Raw genomic sequence first — 14,326 nt, forward strand, 5'->3', positions numbered from 1 at the left:
TAGCTATGGTGGACATCTTCTCTGCAGAAAGTTTACCCACTACAACAACTGAACACAAATCCATTCGGGAGTTAATATTCTTTCTTTTACACTGGTTGGTGGAAACAGGTTGAGGGACCAGGACCCCTTGCTGCAGTCCCTCTCTCTCACAGTCTCCTTTCACCCTAGCCCCTCGAAATGATCAGCAGTCCAACGGACCCTCACCAATCCTCCTTAGAGTTGATTGTATAGAGGAACCGCAGAGCCTGCTTACCACTGTGTGTGCGTGTGCGTGTGCGCGACAGAGAGGCAGGGGCAGAGGGGAAAGGGGAAGAGAAGAAGAGATGGGCAGTGGGGGAGGGAGATTTTGACCCTATTTAAGGCACAAGTCCCCACTGGGGTAATGAAAATATTGTCATATATTTACTGTTAGGACCTCATTGCTACTTTGCTCCTTAGATTTTGAATCCACCTGGAGTCTTTTTTTTAAATTGTGGTAAAATAGTCATAATGTAAAATTTACCATTTTCACCCTTTTGCAGTATACAATTTAGTGGCCTTAAGTACATTCACCTTGTTGTGCACCATCACCACTAACCACTGTTTATTTTTGAAAGCATTCTGAAAATCATGACTTTCATTCTTATTAACAAATGACTTCTGTGTTTGCTTTTTCACCCCATGACAAGGGCAAAGAGCCTCGTCAGAGCCGGGCCGAGACGAAGGCAGGCTGCTGAAGGCGGCGGACAGCACCCGCAACAACTTGGAGTGGCACCAGAGCAGCTAAATCCATCCTCCCTTCCTCCAGACGTGGCCACAGAGGCTGGAGGCTAAAAATACCTGGAGAGGACAGATAACAGCTGTCAAGGATACTCAGCCCAGTTAGAAAGGTTGCCACTATCACCAGATTTGCATCAGAAGACACCCATACAGGCAGCCTGGGTCAGATGCAGAATAATCAGATTCAGTGGAGAAAGACTGATGTTCCTCGCCTCCCAGGACGTCTGGAATAAATCTCTGGGCCTTGAATTTGGTCAAGTAATCTAGGATCAATTTCTGGAGGACCCCTAGGAAGAAAGACAAGTACTTCAAAATACGGAGTACCCGCTCACAGCCTCCTGCTTGTCATCCTTTCCTTTTAAGCACAACAGCCTCTATCAATAAAATTAAACGAGGAAGAGACCTCCATCAGAAGCTTTGTCAAAGCAAATAATTCAGCCAGCACCTTTCATAATGGCAGAGACGGAAAGCATCAAGCAGGGAATCTTGGCAAGAACACCAGGAACATTAACTTGCCCCTCAGTAGCTTTAAATATGAACGAAACTTTCAAAATATAAATTATATTCAAGCCATCTCCAAATGCCAGGCCTGTAGCAGCCCAGGAAGCACGCCCAAGTGAAGACACTATGTGATCAATTACTGTGGGTCCGCCGAAACTCCCCCATGAAACACCCCCATCCCCATGCATTTCTTAATAGGAAGTCATTTACTGAATTACTGGCAATCAATACATTTTAATAACAGTTGTATTAATCAACTCCAGAAAGAAACAACCAAACAAATATAAATAATCCAAGCTTAAACATAAAAAGTCTGGGGTTAACAGACACTTTTCCATCTGTAATCACATTATTTAAGTCTATTTTTCCAAAACTGTGAACACTCATCCTATCAGAATAAAGAGCTTAAATGTGTCATAGGAAATAAGGGAGCAGAATGAACATTTTTGTGCTGTACAGCTTTTCAACAGCTTTAACAATTTTTCACATTTTTAAAGGAAACAGTCGCAAAGTGTTAGACCTAAAAAGTCAGGCCCTCTACGTACACCAGAAAGGAGGCACTTCCGTGCTGGTGGTTCACGTTCCTCCTACACAGCTTCAGCCAACAGAACGCCCCCCCCTTTCCACAGTCTCTACAAGTCAATGGAAAAATATCCTCAGTAAGGGTTAAAAAACAACAATAATAATAAGTAATATTTAAGATTAGAATCTTCCTTAAAAATTGTATTTAAATAATTTTAAAACAATTCAGTTCTTGGAGAAAATGAATATCATTTACATCATCTTCAAATGCTTATTCATGTCTCCTGGCTGATTTTTTTCCTCAGAGCACCTACTTCAAGGAGAATGCTAAATAGCAGACCACACATGTCTGTTCCCCATTCAACAACACGGTTCAACCTGAAGGAACACACAGCTCTGGATTCATTGAAGGGTGGGAGGAGCTGGTATCTCTGCTGTTGTCATGAGCTTTAAAGTCATCTCAGGAGTAACACTGGGAATCAATCAAAATGGTTGCAGTTTGAATCACCTGCTCTCAACATAAATTGTAACTGAGCTACAGTGATTTCTAAATAGAACACATTCTAAATTGAAACATCTAAATGTTTCTTGGCAATTAAATGTCTAGAAAGTCAACAAACCCCCAAGAAAGCGGAGAAAATGAACTTTTGTAAAGCTCACCATTCATCAACTACAGGAGGCTCGAAAGATGCCACACGCCAGAGGCTCAGCCTCAAACTCCCTCGGCCTGCAGAGGAAAACTCCAAATAAGATTGCTTCCAGAACGGCTGGCACGCAGCACTAAATCACAAGCAGTGACCTCCCGGAGGAGAAACTGGAGTCAATAGCTACGCGAATGCACAACCTGGGGGAGATGAAACCTAACTCCCACCTAGGGCTACTCCGCTACTTACAGAATAACAACTGCAGCACATGCAAAATGTATGCACCAGACAGAGTCGTCTAACTATTTCAAGAGCCTGGCCAGGAAGCTCAGTTGGTTACAGCATCCTGATACACCAAGATTGCGGGTTCAATGGCTGGTCAGGGCACACACAAGAATCAACCAAAGAATGCAGAAATAGGTGGAACAACAAATTGATGTCTCTCTCCTCTCCTCTCCTTTTCTCTTCTCTCTCTCTCTCCCTTTCTTTCTCTCTCTCTCCCCTCCCCTAACCCTCCCTACCTTTCACACTCTCTAAAAATCAATGGAAAAAATGTCCTCAGGTGAGGATTACAAAAAAAAACATTGAAATTAAATAAATATTTCAAGAGTGACAAAATATCCCCCAAAAACCCAAATGCATCCCAAAAGTATTTTGAGTAGGACATAATTTAATCTCCAGGCCCAAGCTCTCTGAAATAAATGCAGAATGCTCCAATTTAGTCAAATTACAACAGAAACATTCCTTTATAACAAAGAAGCGACAGCCTAGCACTCTGAACTTCATGGAAGTACAAAAACGTAGTGTCAGTAGGGCCACAATGCAGCACAATCCACAAAATCATGGGATAATTAAGCTGACTGTTTTAGGTTTCAATCTGTTTCGCCAGAAACCTTGTCCAAAGTACACTGATGTGAATCAGCATGAGCAACTAGAGTTCTATCGAAACAGCCCCAGCATCTTATCTTTTGTTTTACCTTTTATCGCTGATTTATGGGCTGACTGATGGTAAACTGATTTGTGCATGTGCCAGAAGGCAGCTCAGGAATACAAAAGAAGAAAAGAGATTTAGAAAAATCAAATTCATGAATGGAAATGCTGACGTCATAGTCCAGCTCCCAGCAGAGCTTAGGCTAGTCCGTGAAGAAACTGTATCGTTGGGGATGTGAAATCATCAGTCATTTAATAAAGGAGATAAAACAGAAAAAGCCCTTGCTCAGACCAAGGGGGTGGGGGGGAGGCGGGAAATGGAGGGAGGGCGGGGGAGGGAGAGAGAGAGAGAGAGAGAAAAGCTGTATTAACAACCTTTTCCCTAAACCAAACATGAAAAATATACTAAATTTGCTACAAACAAGCTTAACTTCTAAACCATGGAACTATTTCATATGTTAAAAATATTTTTTTAAAGATATTAGTTGCTGCTAAATCAGCAGAATGTAGTCCCATCCTCACCTTAAATCCTTCGCCCACTATGTGCTCTCTTGTTGAGAAAAGAGCACACAATATACCCACTTTGATTTCTTCATTGAAAACTACCTGGCATTGCCAAGCCACCCCTAATTTTAAGGAATTCTGAATAAAATGGGATGAAGCTCATGACTTCAGGCAAGCTACTGGAATCTTTATGTAAGAGGGGAAATGCTTTCATCTAATGATGTAGTATAAACTAATAAAAAAGATTATAAAAATTTGATTTACTTACAACTATTAAAAGCAGCTAGTGGTATGGGTTATTCACATTTTTCATCTCTCAGCAGAACTGAAAATACAACCAGTAATAAAAACTTCTGTAAAGTTTAGACACAAGTTACTAAAATCCTTTTATTTGGGACACTTAAATAACTGATTCCTAGATTCCTAATGTTTCCCAGGAAATTGAAGATTACAAGTGACCTCAGATCCTTGGTAACATCTCCACAGCACAAAACTACAAGGACATTCTCCCTCCTTTACCATTCGATGGCTTAATGTAACCATTCCCCCCAAAATGAATTTTTTAAAAATTTAAGCAATAAATAATTTTGCCAAGGAAGATTTGAAAAAGGAGATCTTATTAAGTGAAAATGCAAACAGACCAGTTTTATCTGCAAATCTAAAATGTTAAAAGAGATCATCTCACATTTCCACCACAAGCCTTTGATAGAACATCACTACCCCCTTGTGGATTAGCAATAAAAAATCCTTATCTTCTATCTTCACTTTTTAAATGTTTCATTCTGCTGAACTTCCATTAAGAGTTTACATTTTCTTCACTAAGAAGGGTTATTTTATTTCAATTACTTTTTAAAAAGAGAAAAAACACTTAACATTTGAAAATAAGCAATCCCATCAACTTCTTTATCTTCCGAGCAGCCCCATTTGGAGAGTTCTCCGTATAACAGGGAAAGTTGCCGATTTCAACAGGGCAAGCACATCCACGTTCCATTCTTCCGGAGAATACCTGAACTGACACTCCCAATCATCACTTTGAGATTTTTTTAACGATAAATGGGTACTTTCTTCACTAGTGCATCTTTTTTCTTTCTATTTGATAATTTCACACCCTGTAACAATTTATTTTTATCGCTTCCAAATGGTTTCATATCCAAGTGCCCCAGAAAACCAATGGGGCACACACATCCTCAGAAATAACTTTTCAGACAAGGACTGAAAACCAAATCTAAGTTTTAAAAGATTAATTCTCGATTGTATTGCTGTGCCTTCAGAAACACTTCCTGGCACTCTCAAGCAACCCTGCTGAAGAAGAAAAACAGATAAAACCTTCTTCAAAACTGAAAAAACCCTTTGTTTTTCTTTCTTTCTTTTCTTTAATTTTAGTTGCAGGAGTACCATTCTAATACATGTATCTAGAGATACATCTTGCTAAACAAAGAGTGTAAAAAAGATGAAATAAACTTAAACACCTGGGTTTCTTATCATGTATGTGTTACCGACACGAGGTTTAGCTGAAAGTATAAATCACCTCCACAGTCACATACAGGCCAGAGAGACCGTCCGCGTCCCGGCTTGTCAGCCTGCGCTGTTGGGAGTGCGTTCCCCACTTCCTCACAGGCGCTGGACACAAAAGCAGGGACACAGTCATTTACTATTATTATGAGAGGCCACAGCCCAAATTCTTTCCAATGGGGAGGTGGGAACAAAGGAGGAAAAATGATTCACTCTGCAAGTGTTTTTAAGTGACTAAATACATAATCTTACCTTGTGGTAACTGATAAGGAAAAATGGAGACAATGCCTAGTCTATTCAATGCCTGACGCTGTGTTCCAAAAGGCTTTTCACATGTCAACCTGTGAAGACCGCAGGTACCAAAGTATCAATTCAGCAGCATGTCCAAAGCCGGGGGGCGGGGGCGGGGCGGGGAGCAGAGCAGTCGGGTGGGCGTGCCCGGCTTGCCTTGCTGGGGTTTTGTTAGGATTATTGTTTCTGGATTTGTTTCTGGATTTTTTGAGAAGGCAGGAAGAGATTTTAGATGACAAGAGGAAGTGAGATCACTGTGAGAGGAATGGTCTCCAGGTGGTGACATGTTTGAAACGGTTAAGAACTCAGTCCCAAGTGTTTCCTTCCAGCATGTCACTTTGCGCACTGGTAACTACTAGCCACACGGCAGAGCGCAGAGGAGCACAGCCCCACACCAGCCGTCGCCCTCGCAGTCACCCTCCGCTAACACTCCTGGGAAGGAACACAGTACAGTACATGACTCGGAAGGCCTGGCTCAGTCTGAAAAAATAAAATAAAAAGTGACTGCACTTCTGCAAATGAGCAAAGGACTCTATAAGAGAACATGCAACCCTACCAGAAAGAAACAAAACACAGGTTGAACCCAGAAGAAACATTTAAAAACATCTCTGGTCATCCCAGCTCTGATGTCAATCAGTTGAAAGCAAATGAACAAGCCTCTGAAAGAAGTGAGAGGAGAAGTAACGTGGCTGACACTGGGCCTCTGCTTGCAGTGGGTACAGAATATTTCTCTTCTGGTCCAGGGTAATGAGCTAAAAATGCTCAGGAAGCATTACGAACCTTTACACACGGAGGCCCATGACCTTCTACAAGCAATGGCGTTCAAAGCAGAGAGACGCAATACAACCTGAGAAGCACACAGCCAGCATACTGATGGGAAAGAAGGAGAAAAGAAAAGAAAACCTTGCTTTGTCTCATCATGGAAAAAATCGGGGACTGCTGTCCACTGTCAATATACACAGAAAAACATTCTGCCTACAAATACATGACAACTATCATGGGATGGAAGACCATCTATATGTTTACCAGCCCCGCTTTCTAACGACAGATAGTCACACGTCTTAACACAGGACTGCTGGATCCACATCCACTGATGGCACACAACACAAGTGTCGCCTTAGCCTATATCCAAACCTGATTAGGTACCAAAACAACCACACTACACACTACACTCTGGAAATAGAGTGAATGACCATGCGCTCTTACTCAGGTTACCTGGACAAGGAAGTAGAGGGTGAGAACACCTTATTCAAGCACACAAAGACTCTGCAGATAGCACCTGGACAGGCCAAGGAGCATCAGAAGACCCCACACGTCCTGGTGAATGAAGGCCCCAAATGAGTAGTACACTTGTTGGCTGTGCCCAAAGAAATTTACCACTGTCAAGCCAGAGAGACAGAAGGATGGCTAAATGCAGCAAAAACAAATTTCCAAAACCTACACGAGGCCCAGAGAGATGCCTAAAGGACACAGTATTCCACCCCGGGAGAATGCCGTTACAGACATTACCATCACCCCTCCACCTAGTGGCTTAAACCCACCCCATCACCCTAAACTCAGGGAAATAAGAAGTAACACTGCCTCTTACTACAGGACAAAAGAAACAGGGGGCATCCCTCTTTACTGAATGATAGGCTATGAATACAGTAGAGCTACAATTACTCTCTTATAATAATGATGATGGCAAGGGCAATAAAGAAACCTCTTTATGTGGGAAAGGGAAATAGGATTGAAATCATCTAGAAAAAAAAAATGAGCATGGTAAGTGATTCTAGAAGATACCGAACATTTTAAGAAATGATCTGTTTTAATGGAAATACAAAAGAAACACATATTGCATGTCACCACAAAAAATATTCAGCCACATGTTCACATGAATAAAGGACTGCCAAACCACAGACTATAACGATCCTCAACAAGAGTTCTTCTTAAGAGTGGAATACTAGCAGAATTGGTTTCTGCAGACATAGTGGAAGTTAAATCTGATTTAACATAGAAGGAAAAGAAAAAGCGCATTTCAGGTCAATTCTTTACTATTGTTGTCATCATTATGTATACCATACCTGCATCCAAAAATAATCTGAGGCTATTTACCGAAAGAGGAGGAGGAAGTACAAATAACGGTGCCATTTAAAAGTGTAAAGTATTAAAAGTCACATAATAAACAAAAGCAGTGATGATTATACCAGAAACCTAGCCTAAGAATGGTCACCACAATTAGGCATTAAGTTTGGATACAATATTCCAGGCAGTGAAAATGTAACAGCAGCTCAAGTCGTTCTTTCTATCTGATACTATGAAACATCTCAGGTAATCATAAGAGAAAATCATTTTTCTCTATCACTTCCTTCTGTAAAGGGTGCATTTGATTTCATGTCCTATACAATACCCCGAATTGGTGCTGTTCAAATGTTAAACAGGCACTCCAACCAACCATATATCCAAATGACCTAAAAGTTATGCCTACACATTTAAAAAGAAGGCTGACTTTACTTTTTTCTATACACACAGATACACACACATACACATACGCGCGCGCACACACACACACACACACAGGCACAGTCTGAGGGAAAACTGTCAAATGTCTCTCCAGAGGTGCCCTCCACCCTCCCCACTCCCGCAGGGCTGGAAGAGCTCAATGGAATAGTACACTATTAAAGTCTATTTTTGTATGATGATAATCCAAATAATTAAAATACAGAAAAGAATTCCTTACAAGATTATATAAAAAGACAAGGACAAGATACACTGAAATGTCATTTGTATTAAAAGGCTAACAAGACCCCTATGGCCTCAGGTAGTCAGATACCCCCTCCCCAGATCCTCACACACAACAGCTCAGTACACGTCTCTGGAATGAATGCGCTCAGTGATGGAAATACCGAGTAAAAACAACTTCCTCCAAAATAACAAATTCAAGGGTCCCCCAAAGGAGGCAACAGGCACAATGAGGGGAAAGGAAGGGAACATGACAATCACCTTCTGTTGCTTTTCCCATAAGGAAATTAGAAAGGAGTACAACTGTACACAAAGACATCCTTCCTCCAGACCTTAGGAAACAGGAAACAAAGACTGGCCCAAAGGAATGAAGAAGTGGGGGAAAGCCACCATATGGGCTACCTCACAACCAGTCAGAAAGAACTATAATCCCACCAGCACATGGGCCACACCGAGGATGCACAGAGGACTAAAACAATGCCACTTGACCCCAAAGAATAGGCTATTTTAGGGGGAAAGCCTAAAAACTAAAGAAATGGAAAAACACACATAAGCAGGATATATAAATATGTCTCAGAGCAAGCAAGAGCAACCTTCCCCTTCTGAAAGGAAAATCGGACCCAATCTGACCTTGAGCAGAAGTTGCTGTGACCACGTCAACATTCTGAATCCACTGAACGGTGAGATGGAGAAACCCACATTTCCCAGATGCAGGATAAGCCAGGTCTTCGAGAAGATAAGGGAAGAGATCTTCCAGGGGCCACCCAACCTTGCCTGAAGAGCTGGGGGTACAAGGTTATAGGGGAGGAGACAGTGATGAGGTCAGGAGGACCCATCCAGCCTGACCAGCTACAAGAGAACCATCACACTGGAAGAGCAGCAAAGCTGAGCTCCAATACTCTATGGGGACGGGGGACACAGAAGCACAACCGTATTGAACTCAAAGGAAAGAGCCTAACTTTCCACACTACCCTCCAGTGTGCTCTTCTGACCTTTACCATGTCCTTCCACTGCCCGTTGCATGGAGCACCCGATTAGCAAAGGAAACGCTCAAAGGCATCGGTGGGATGGAGTCGGCAGGCCAGGATCCACCACCGGAAGTGATGGCCTCTACTGGGAAAACGCCAACACATACGGCAGGTTGTCACCTTGTTTTCCAAGGGTCAGTGATACTACACCCTAAAAGTACACAATTCCATCCAGCTGAGTATAGATACAGAGAGGATAAAAAACATAAGAACTCTTGAAAAGCCAAAAGAAAAGCAAATTGAGGTCAAAGCAGTACTGTGAGGCGATGGGTATTATGGCCGCCGGATAACTCAATATTAACTGAAGGGCCAAGCCCACAGCCCGTCAAAGCTGGCCAGCCCTCGGGCGGCCCTGTCTCCTCCTCCGTAGCCCAGGTGGAGTGTCCTTGCTAGAAAAGCGCTTGAAGGTCCAAATGCTTCGAGTCCGACAGAGCTTGCTGGGGAGGATGAGGCTCCAAACTCAGCCTGTCAAGAAGTGACAGCAGCTAGCAACCGTTCCAAGTTTTGTGAGGGAAGGAAGTGGGGGGACCGGGGGAGACTCACATCACTGCCCCTGCCCCGGAGCCAAGGGCAATCAGACAAATACACAAACTGTGACACTCGGGGAACACCTGGAGAACAGTCCCTCCTGCCCTGTCACGAAGTGTCACAGGCCCTCCCAGAAGTACCTTGTCCTAACGTACACAACCTCTCTCAATTATTTAAATGGCCAAAATAAAACAGCGACATATTTATGGCCGTTCACTTCCAGTTCCGTCACAGAAACACATATTCTTCTCACCCACTCCTCTCGTTTGCCCCAAATACATGAAAATCTCTTTCCCCTACACGGCAGGGAAGACATGAAGATGAGAACTTTTAACCCTATGCAGGACCAATCCGAGAATACCGCTCCTGGATTCCGAATGCCTAAGTTTGGGTGAGCATCGGCAAGCCCTCTGCACTTCACATGAACATTCAGGATGTCATTCTGCTTATTCAGTTCAGTACAAATGAGAAATGAAAGAGTGGTAAGAACTGGCCATTTATCAATGAGCCTTCCGATTCTCTAAGCTTGAAGAGTTACCAATGTGTGTGTGTGTGTGTGTGTGTGTGTATTCTTATATTCATAGATGAAATCACACCCTTTACATATATGCAGAAATGTGTAAGGATTACATGACCATCTGTACATTTTGGGTGTTTGTGGGGACTTTGAGGTATGTATACATAAACATATGCATAGCATCACTGTAATCTCCTTTTTGCCAAAAGCGAATCAGAGCAGCAGAAAATAGTAAGTGTCCAAATTTCCCCTTCACCTGAAAGCTACAAGATCAAAAGAAATGTTTGGATCCCACAAGGGACAACGCCAGGGCCAAAGGAAGGTTCTAGTACCAGGAGCACACTAGCAACCCCTTCCCGAAAGGCATGTGGGCGACATGAGTGTCTACACTCCCTTTTCTGGGTGGAAAGGCATATGGCTCTCTTACCCAGCCAACATGAATACAATTTAAGAAAATTAGAAAAAGTCAAGGTAACAGGCTCCCTAAATATGGCTGACTGGGAAGCAGAAGCCATAAGGAGGAGATAAGTTCTCCTAAAAAAGACATGGGACGTTTATTTCCAGGGAAGGTTCAAAGACTCTTGAATGTAGGGTGTAGAGAGTCTGTTCTTCCTGCACAGAAGACAGTAACCGGAACGCCAAAAACAGGGGCCCACGACTCTCTCCCCGCTGGGGCAGTGTCAACTGGTGCACGCCGCCCCCACCCAGGGGGAAAGTGAACTGGAAGCAAATGATACCCTGGTTTTCCTCCAACGTCGGAGGAATGAGCGTGGCCCCGTCTTACTCCAGTAGGAGGCACAATGGAAGCCCTGCCCTACATCTGATGGGCACCCTCACCCCAAGGAACTCCGAGGAGAGAGAACATGTTCAGGGAGACAGACAAGCCGGGAAGGGAGCCCTGGCATGTCCAGTTTCTCCCGAAAGGAAAAGAGGACAACTCAGAGGGTATGCAGGAAATGAGCTCACCCTCGCCCAGGAAAGTGTGCGGGGAGGGTGCACAATCCGTACGAAGTATCTGCTTTCCCATTTAGCAATGACTTCAGCGCTGCGCAGGCCCCCACTAGCCGCTGGGTGAGGGAAGAAGAACATGGGTAGCCCGAGTCCCCTTGTCCTGGCAAAAGGGTCAAGAGATGGTGTGCAGAGGCCCCAAAAGATTCCACGGGAGATGAGAGGGTGACACGGACCCCTCTGCCGAAGCAGGACCAGGGTCACAGAAGGTAAAGGGCAAGGAAGTATGGAGAGCCTCACTTGCCATTGAAACGGAGACCCCACCCTCCTGGCTGCGAGGGGTGCAAGGGCAAGAGTAGGAGAGGAAGCACGGCTGGGGCGGGGATGTGCGCAGGACCCCTCCCAGGAAGGGAAGGGGGAGGGGTCACACGAGGGCCTCCCGCCCGGGGACGCTCAGCAGGACGGGGTCCCCCTGGTGGGGAGAAACGCGGGGACCCCGCCGGCTCTGGGAGGCGCCCACAGGGCTCGAGGGTGATGCTGGACAGAGTCCGCCTGGCCCTGCCGCCCGAGAGCCAGGGCGGCGAGGGAGAGCGCCGGCCGTGCCCCGACGGGGACCGGCCCGGGGCAGTGGGGCGCGAGGCCGGAGGGGGCCCGAGGCGGATAAACTTTCCGCCCCGCGGCCCCCACCAGGCCGGCGCGGGGGGCGAGGGGCGGGGGCCGCGCCACGGGCCCCGGAGCGGCGGGGATGCCCGGTCCGGGTGGGGGAGGCGCCGGCCCTCCCTCCGCCGGCTCCTCCTCCTCGCTGGGCCCGGCCCCCGCCCGCCGGCCCCCCGCCCCTCCGGCCCCAGCCCGCCCCCGGGTGGGGGTGTGCGGCGCCGAGCTCCACCGCCCCGCGAGTCACCTCAGGACCGGCCGCGCTCCGCCCCCCACCCACCGCCCCCTCCCCGGCCGGGGCACCCGCCGCCCGTCCCCGCCGCCGCGCCCCCGCGCTCCCTCCCGGCGCCGCCGATGCCCGGGATGTCCGGCGGGGCCGGGTCCCGCCGCCCGCCACGCCGCCCCCAGCCCTCACGCTCCGGCTCTTACCTTCCGGCTTGTTTTCGGCAGCCATTTCCCCTCCGCGCGCCACATCCTCCTCCTCCTCGCGACCGGGACCCCGAGCGCGCGCCTCGTACCGCCGCCGCCGCCGGCCCAGCCACCCCGCCGCCGCCGCGCACCCGCCCTGGCCCCGCCCCACGGCCCACGCACTACGCCTGTTGGGTTAGGGGGCTGCCACTCATCACTACCGCCACCAATCGCCCCGCACCAGGGGTCTCACTACTCTCCGGGAGGAGCGTCCTATCCCTCCGGCCCATTGGCTGGTCACCACCCAACGGAATGAAAGGATTGGTTCAGAATCAACGCCCCCTCCCCACCCACTCTCAGGAAAGCCCGCCTTCCGGACCTAAACAAAGCTTCCCAGTGGCCAGAGCCCGAAGGAACTATCCAATCCAAAAGGGGCCTACACGGAATATTTCCTCGAGGCCGAGACGTGGCGTCTTGATTGGGCGTCACTACAGTGTTTCCCAGGCCGTCCAGACCAATCAAAGGGGGTTCCCGGAACTCGGGAGCGGCGAAGGGAAGCCCCGCCCCCGAGCGTGACCGTCATGAGGCAGGCGCTCGCTCATTGGCGCGCGGGGGCTTTTCCCGCGTGCTCCCGGGGCTGAAGGACGTTCCCGGGGAAGCCGCTGCCGGCGCGTGGGGTCCCGGTGGCCGCGGAGGGCGCAGCGGCATCTCCGGAATTTCGAGGCCTGGCGCAGCCGGGGGACGGCGGGGACTGGCGGGCCTCGCGGCTGAGGTCCGCCCGGCGCCGCTCTCTCCGGAGCCGGCCGGCCCGGGAGTCGGGGCGTCGCTGCTGGCCGCGGGGGGAGGGGCGCGCCTCCCGCCAAGACCCGTCCCTTCCCTCCTCCCCGGCCCCCGGCGCCCGGCCCCCTCGGCCCGCGTCGCCGCCCCACGCGCGGGTGCCCGGCTCGCCCGTGCCCGCCGGGGCCCGCCTCCCGCTCCCCACCCGTGGCGTGTTCCGTTGTCCCCTTTTCTAGCGGCTTAAAATACTGAAACTTTATTTTGGTCACGTTGGCCATGTGACCCGCAGAGCGGATGACTCAGAGACGCCTGTCCCAGGATGAGGCCACCGAGCACAATCTCAGGGAAACGGTGCCCCTCGGCGCGCCTGCTCGGAGGGCCCGGCGAGGCAAGTCTCCTTCCATCCCGGGCTCCCCTCCGTGGCTTTCCGAAACACACACAGTCCAGCGCCCACCTCACTCGCGCTCCGTGCCCAGTGGGGAGACCGGCCGGTGTCAGTCGGGGAGAGCTAGCCTCGAAGCAGGTTGGGATCGGCCCGCGGGGGACAGACTCGGCTGCGGGTTTCTGGAGGTCCGTCCACACCCGGTGAACCCGCACACACAGTGCAGAGAAGCCCGCAGCCCAATGAGATGGCACAGGTGCAATGCCCGCGCCCAGAGAAACTCAGGGATTGTGCACGTGGACAGGGCTGGCCAGGATCCACGGAGAGGGCTGCACCCTCAAAGTTTGGAGAGAAGTGGAGTGAGAAGCAGGGCTCCGACCCCTCTCAGTGGATCTCGTGTGGTTGGCACTGAGAACTCTGCATTCCTCTACATTTCCCTTTCCTCCTGGGCTACTGTCGATGGCAACTAGCAGGATCAGCGAAAGGCCCTCCCTGAAGGGTTTCTGGCATCAAGAATGGCTGTCAAAGTAAATTTTGTGCCAATCTTAACATGTGCTCTTTTTTTTCTCGTCCTCACAAGCAGAAATGTCTCACGTTTTCCAGAAAGAAAGATGTCCCGAAAGGACGTTTTGTATTACACAGGCATTCTTCAACAAACGTGGATTTTATGATCCTCAAAAAATAGAACATTTTCACAACG

The 14,326-nt window shown here is 48.2% G+C and overlaps 1 protein-coding gene across 19 annotated transcripts in view; it reads right to left on the reverse strand.

The window, feature by feature from the left end:
- CAMTA1 (calmodulin binding transcription activator 1) overlaps positions 1-12,826 on the reverse strand; it is a 683,296-nt gene extending 670,470 nt beyond the window's left edge. For 5 of the 19 annotated variants that reach the window (XR_009452135.1, XR_009452136.1, XR_009452134.1 and 2 more), the window contains exon 1: positions 12,489-12,688. Coding sequence is in view for 11 of the 19 variants with exons in the window: in XM_059691396.1 (XP_059547379.1) it covers positions 12,489-12,533 (45 nt within the window). In the remaining 8 variants the exon portion in view is untranslated. Of the gene's footprint in view, positions 1-12,488 lie in introns of all 19 variants that reach the window. The other 14 variants (XM_059691396.1, XM_059691393.1, XM_059691392.1 and 11 more) reach the window with 5 other exon arrangements.
- Between the last annotated feature and the right edge of the window lie 1,500 nt (positions 12,827-14,326).

Source organism: Myotis daubentonii, chromosome 3, assembly GCF_963259705.1.
Source record: "Myotis daubentonii chromosome 3, mMyoDau2.1, whole genome shotgun sequence".
In the NCBI taxonomy this organism is placed as follows: domain Eukaryota; kingdom Metazoa; phylum Chordata; class Mammalia; order Chiroptera; family Vespertilionidae; genus Myotis; species Myotis daubentonii.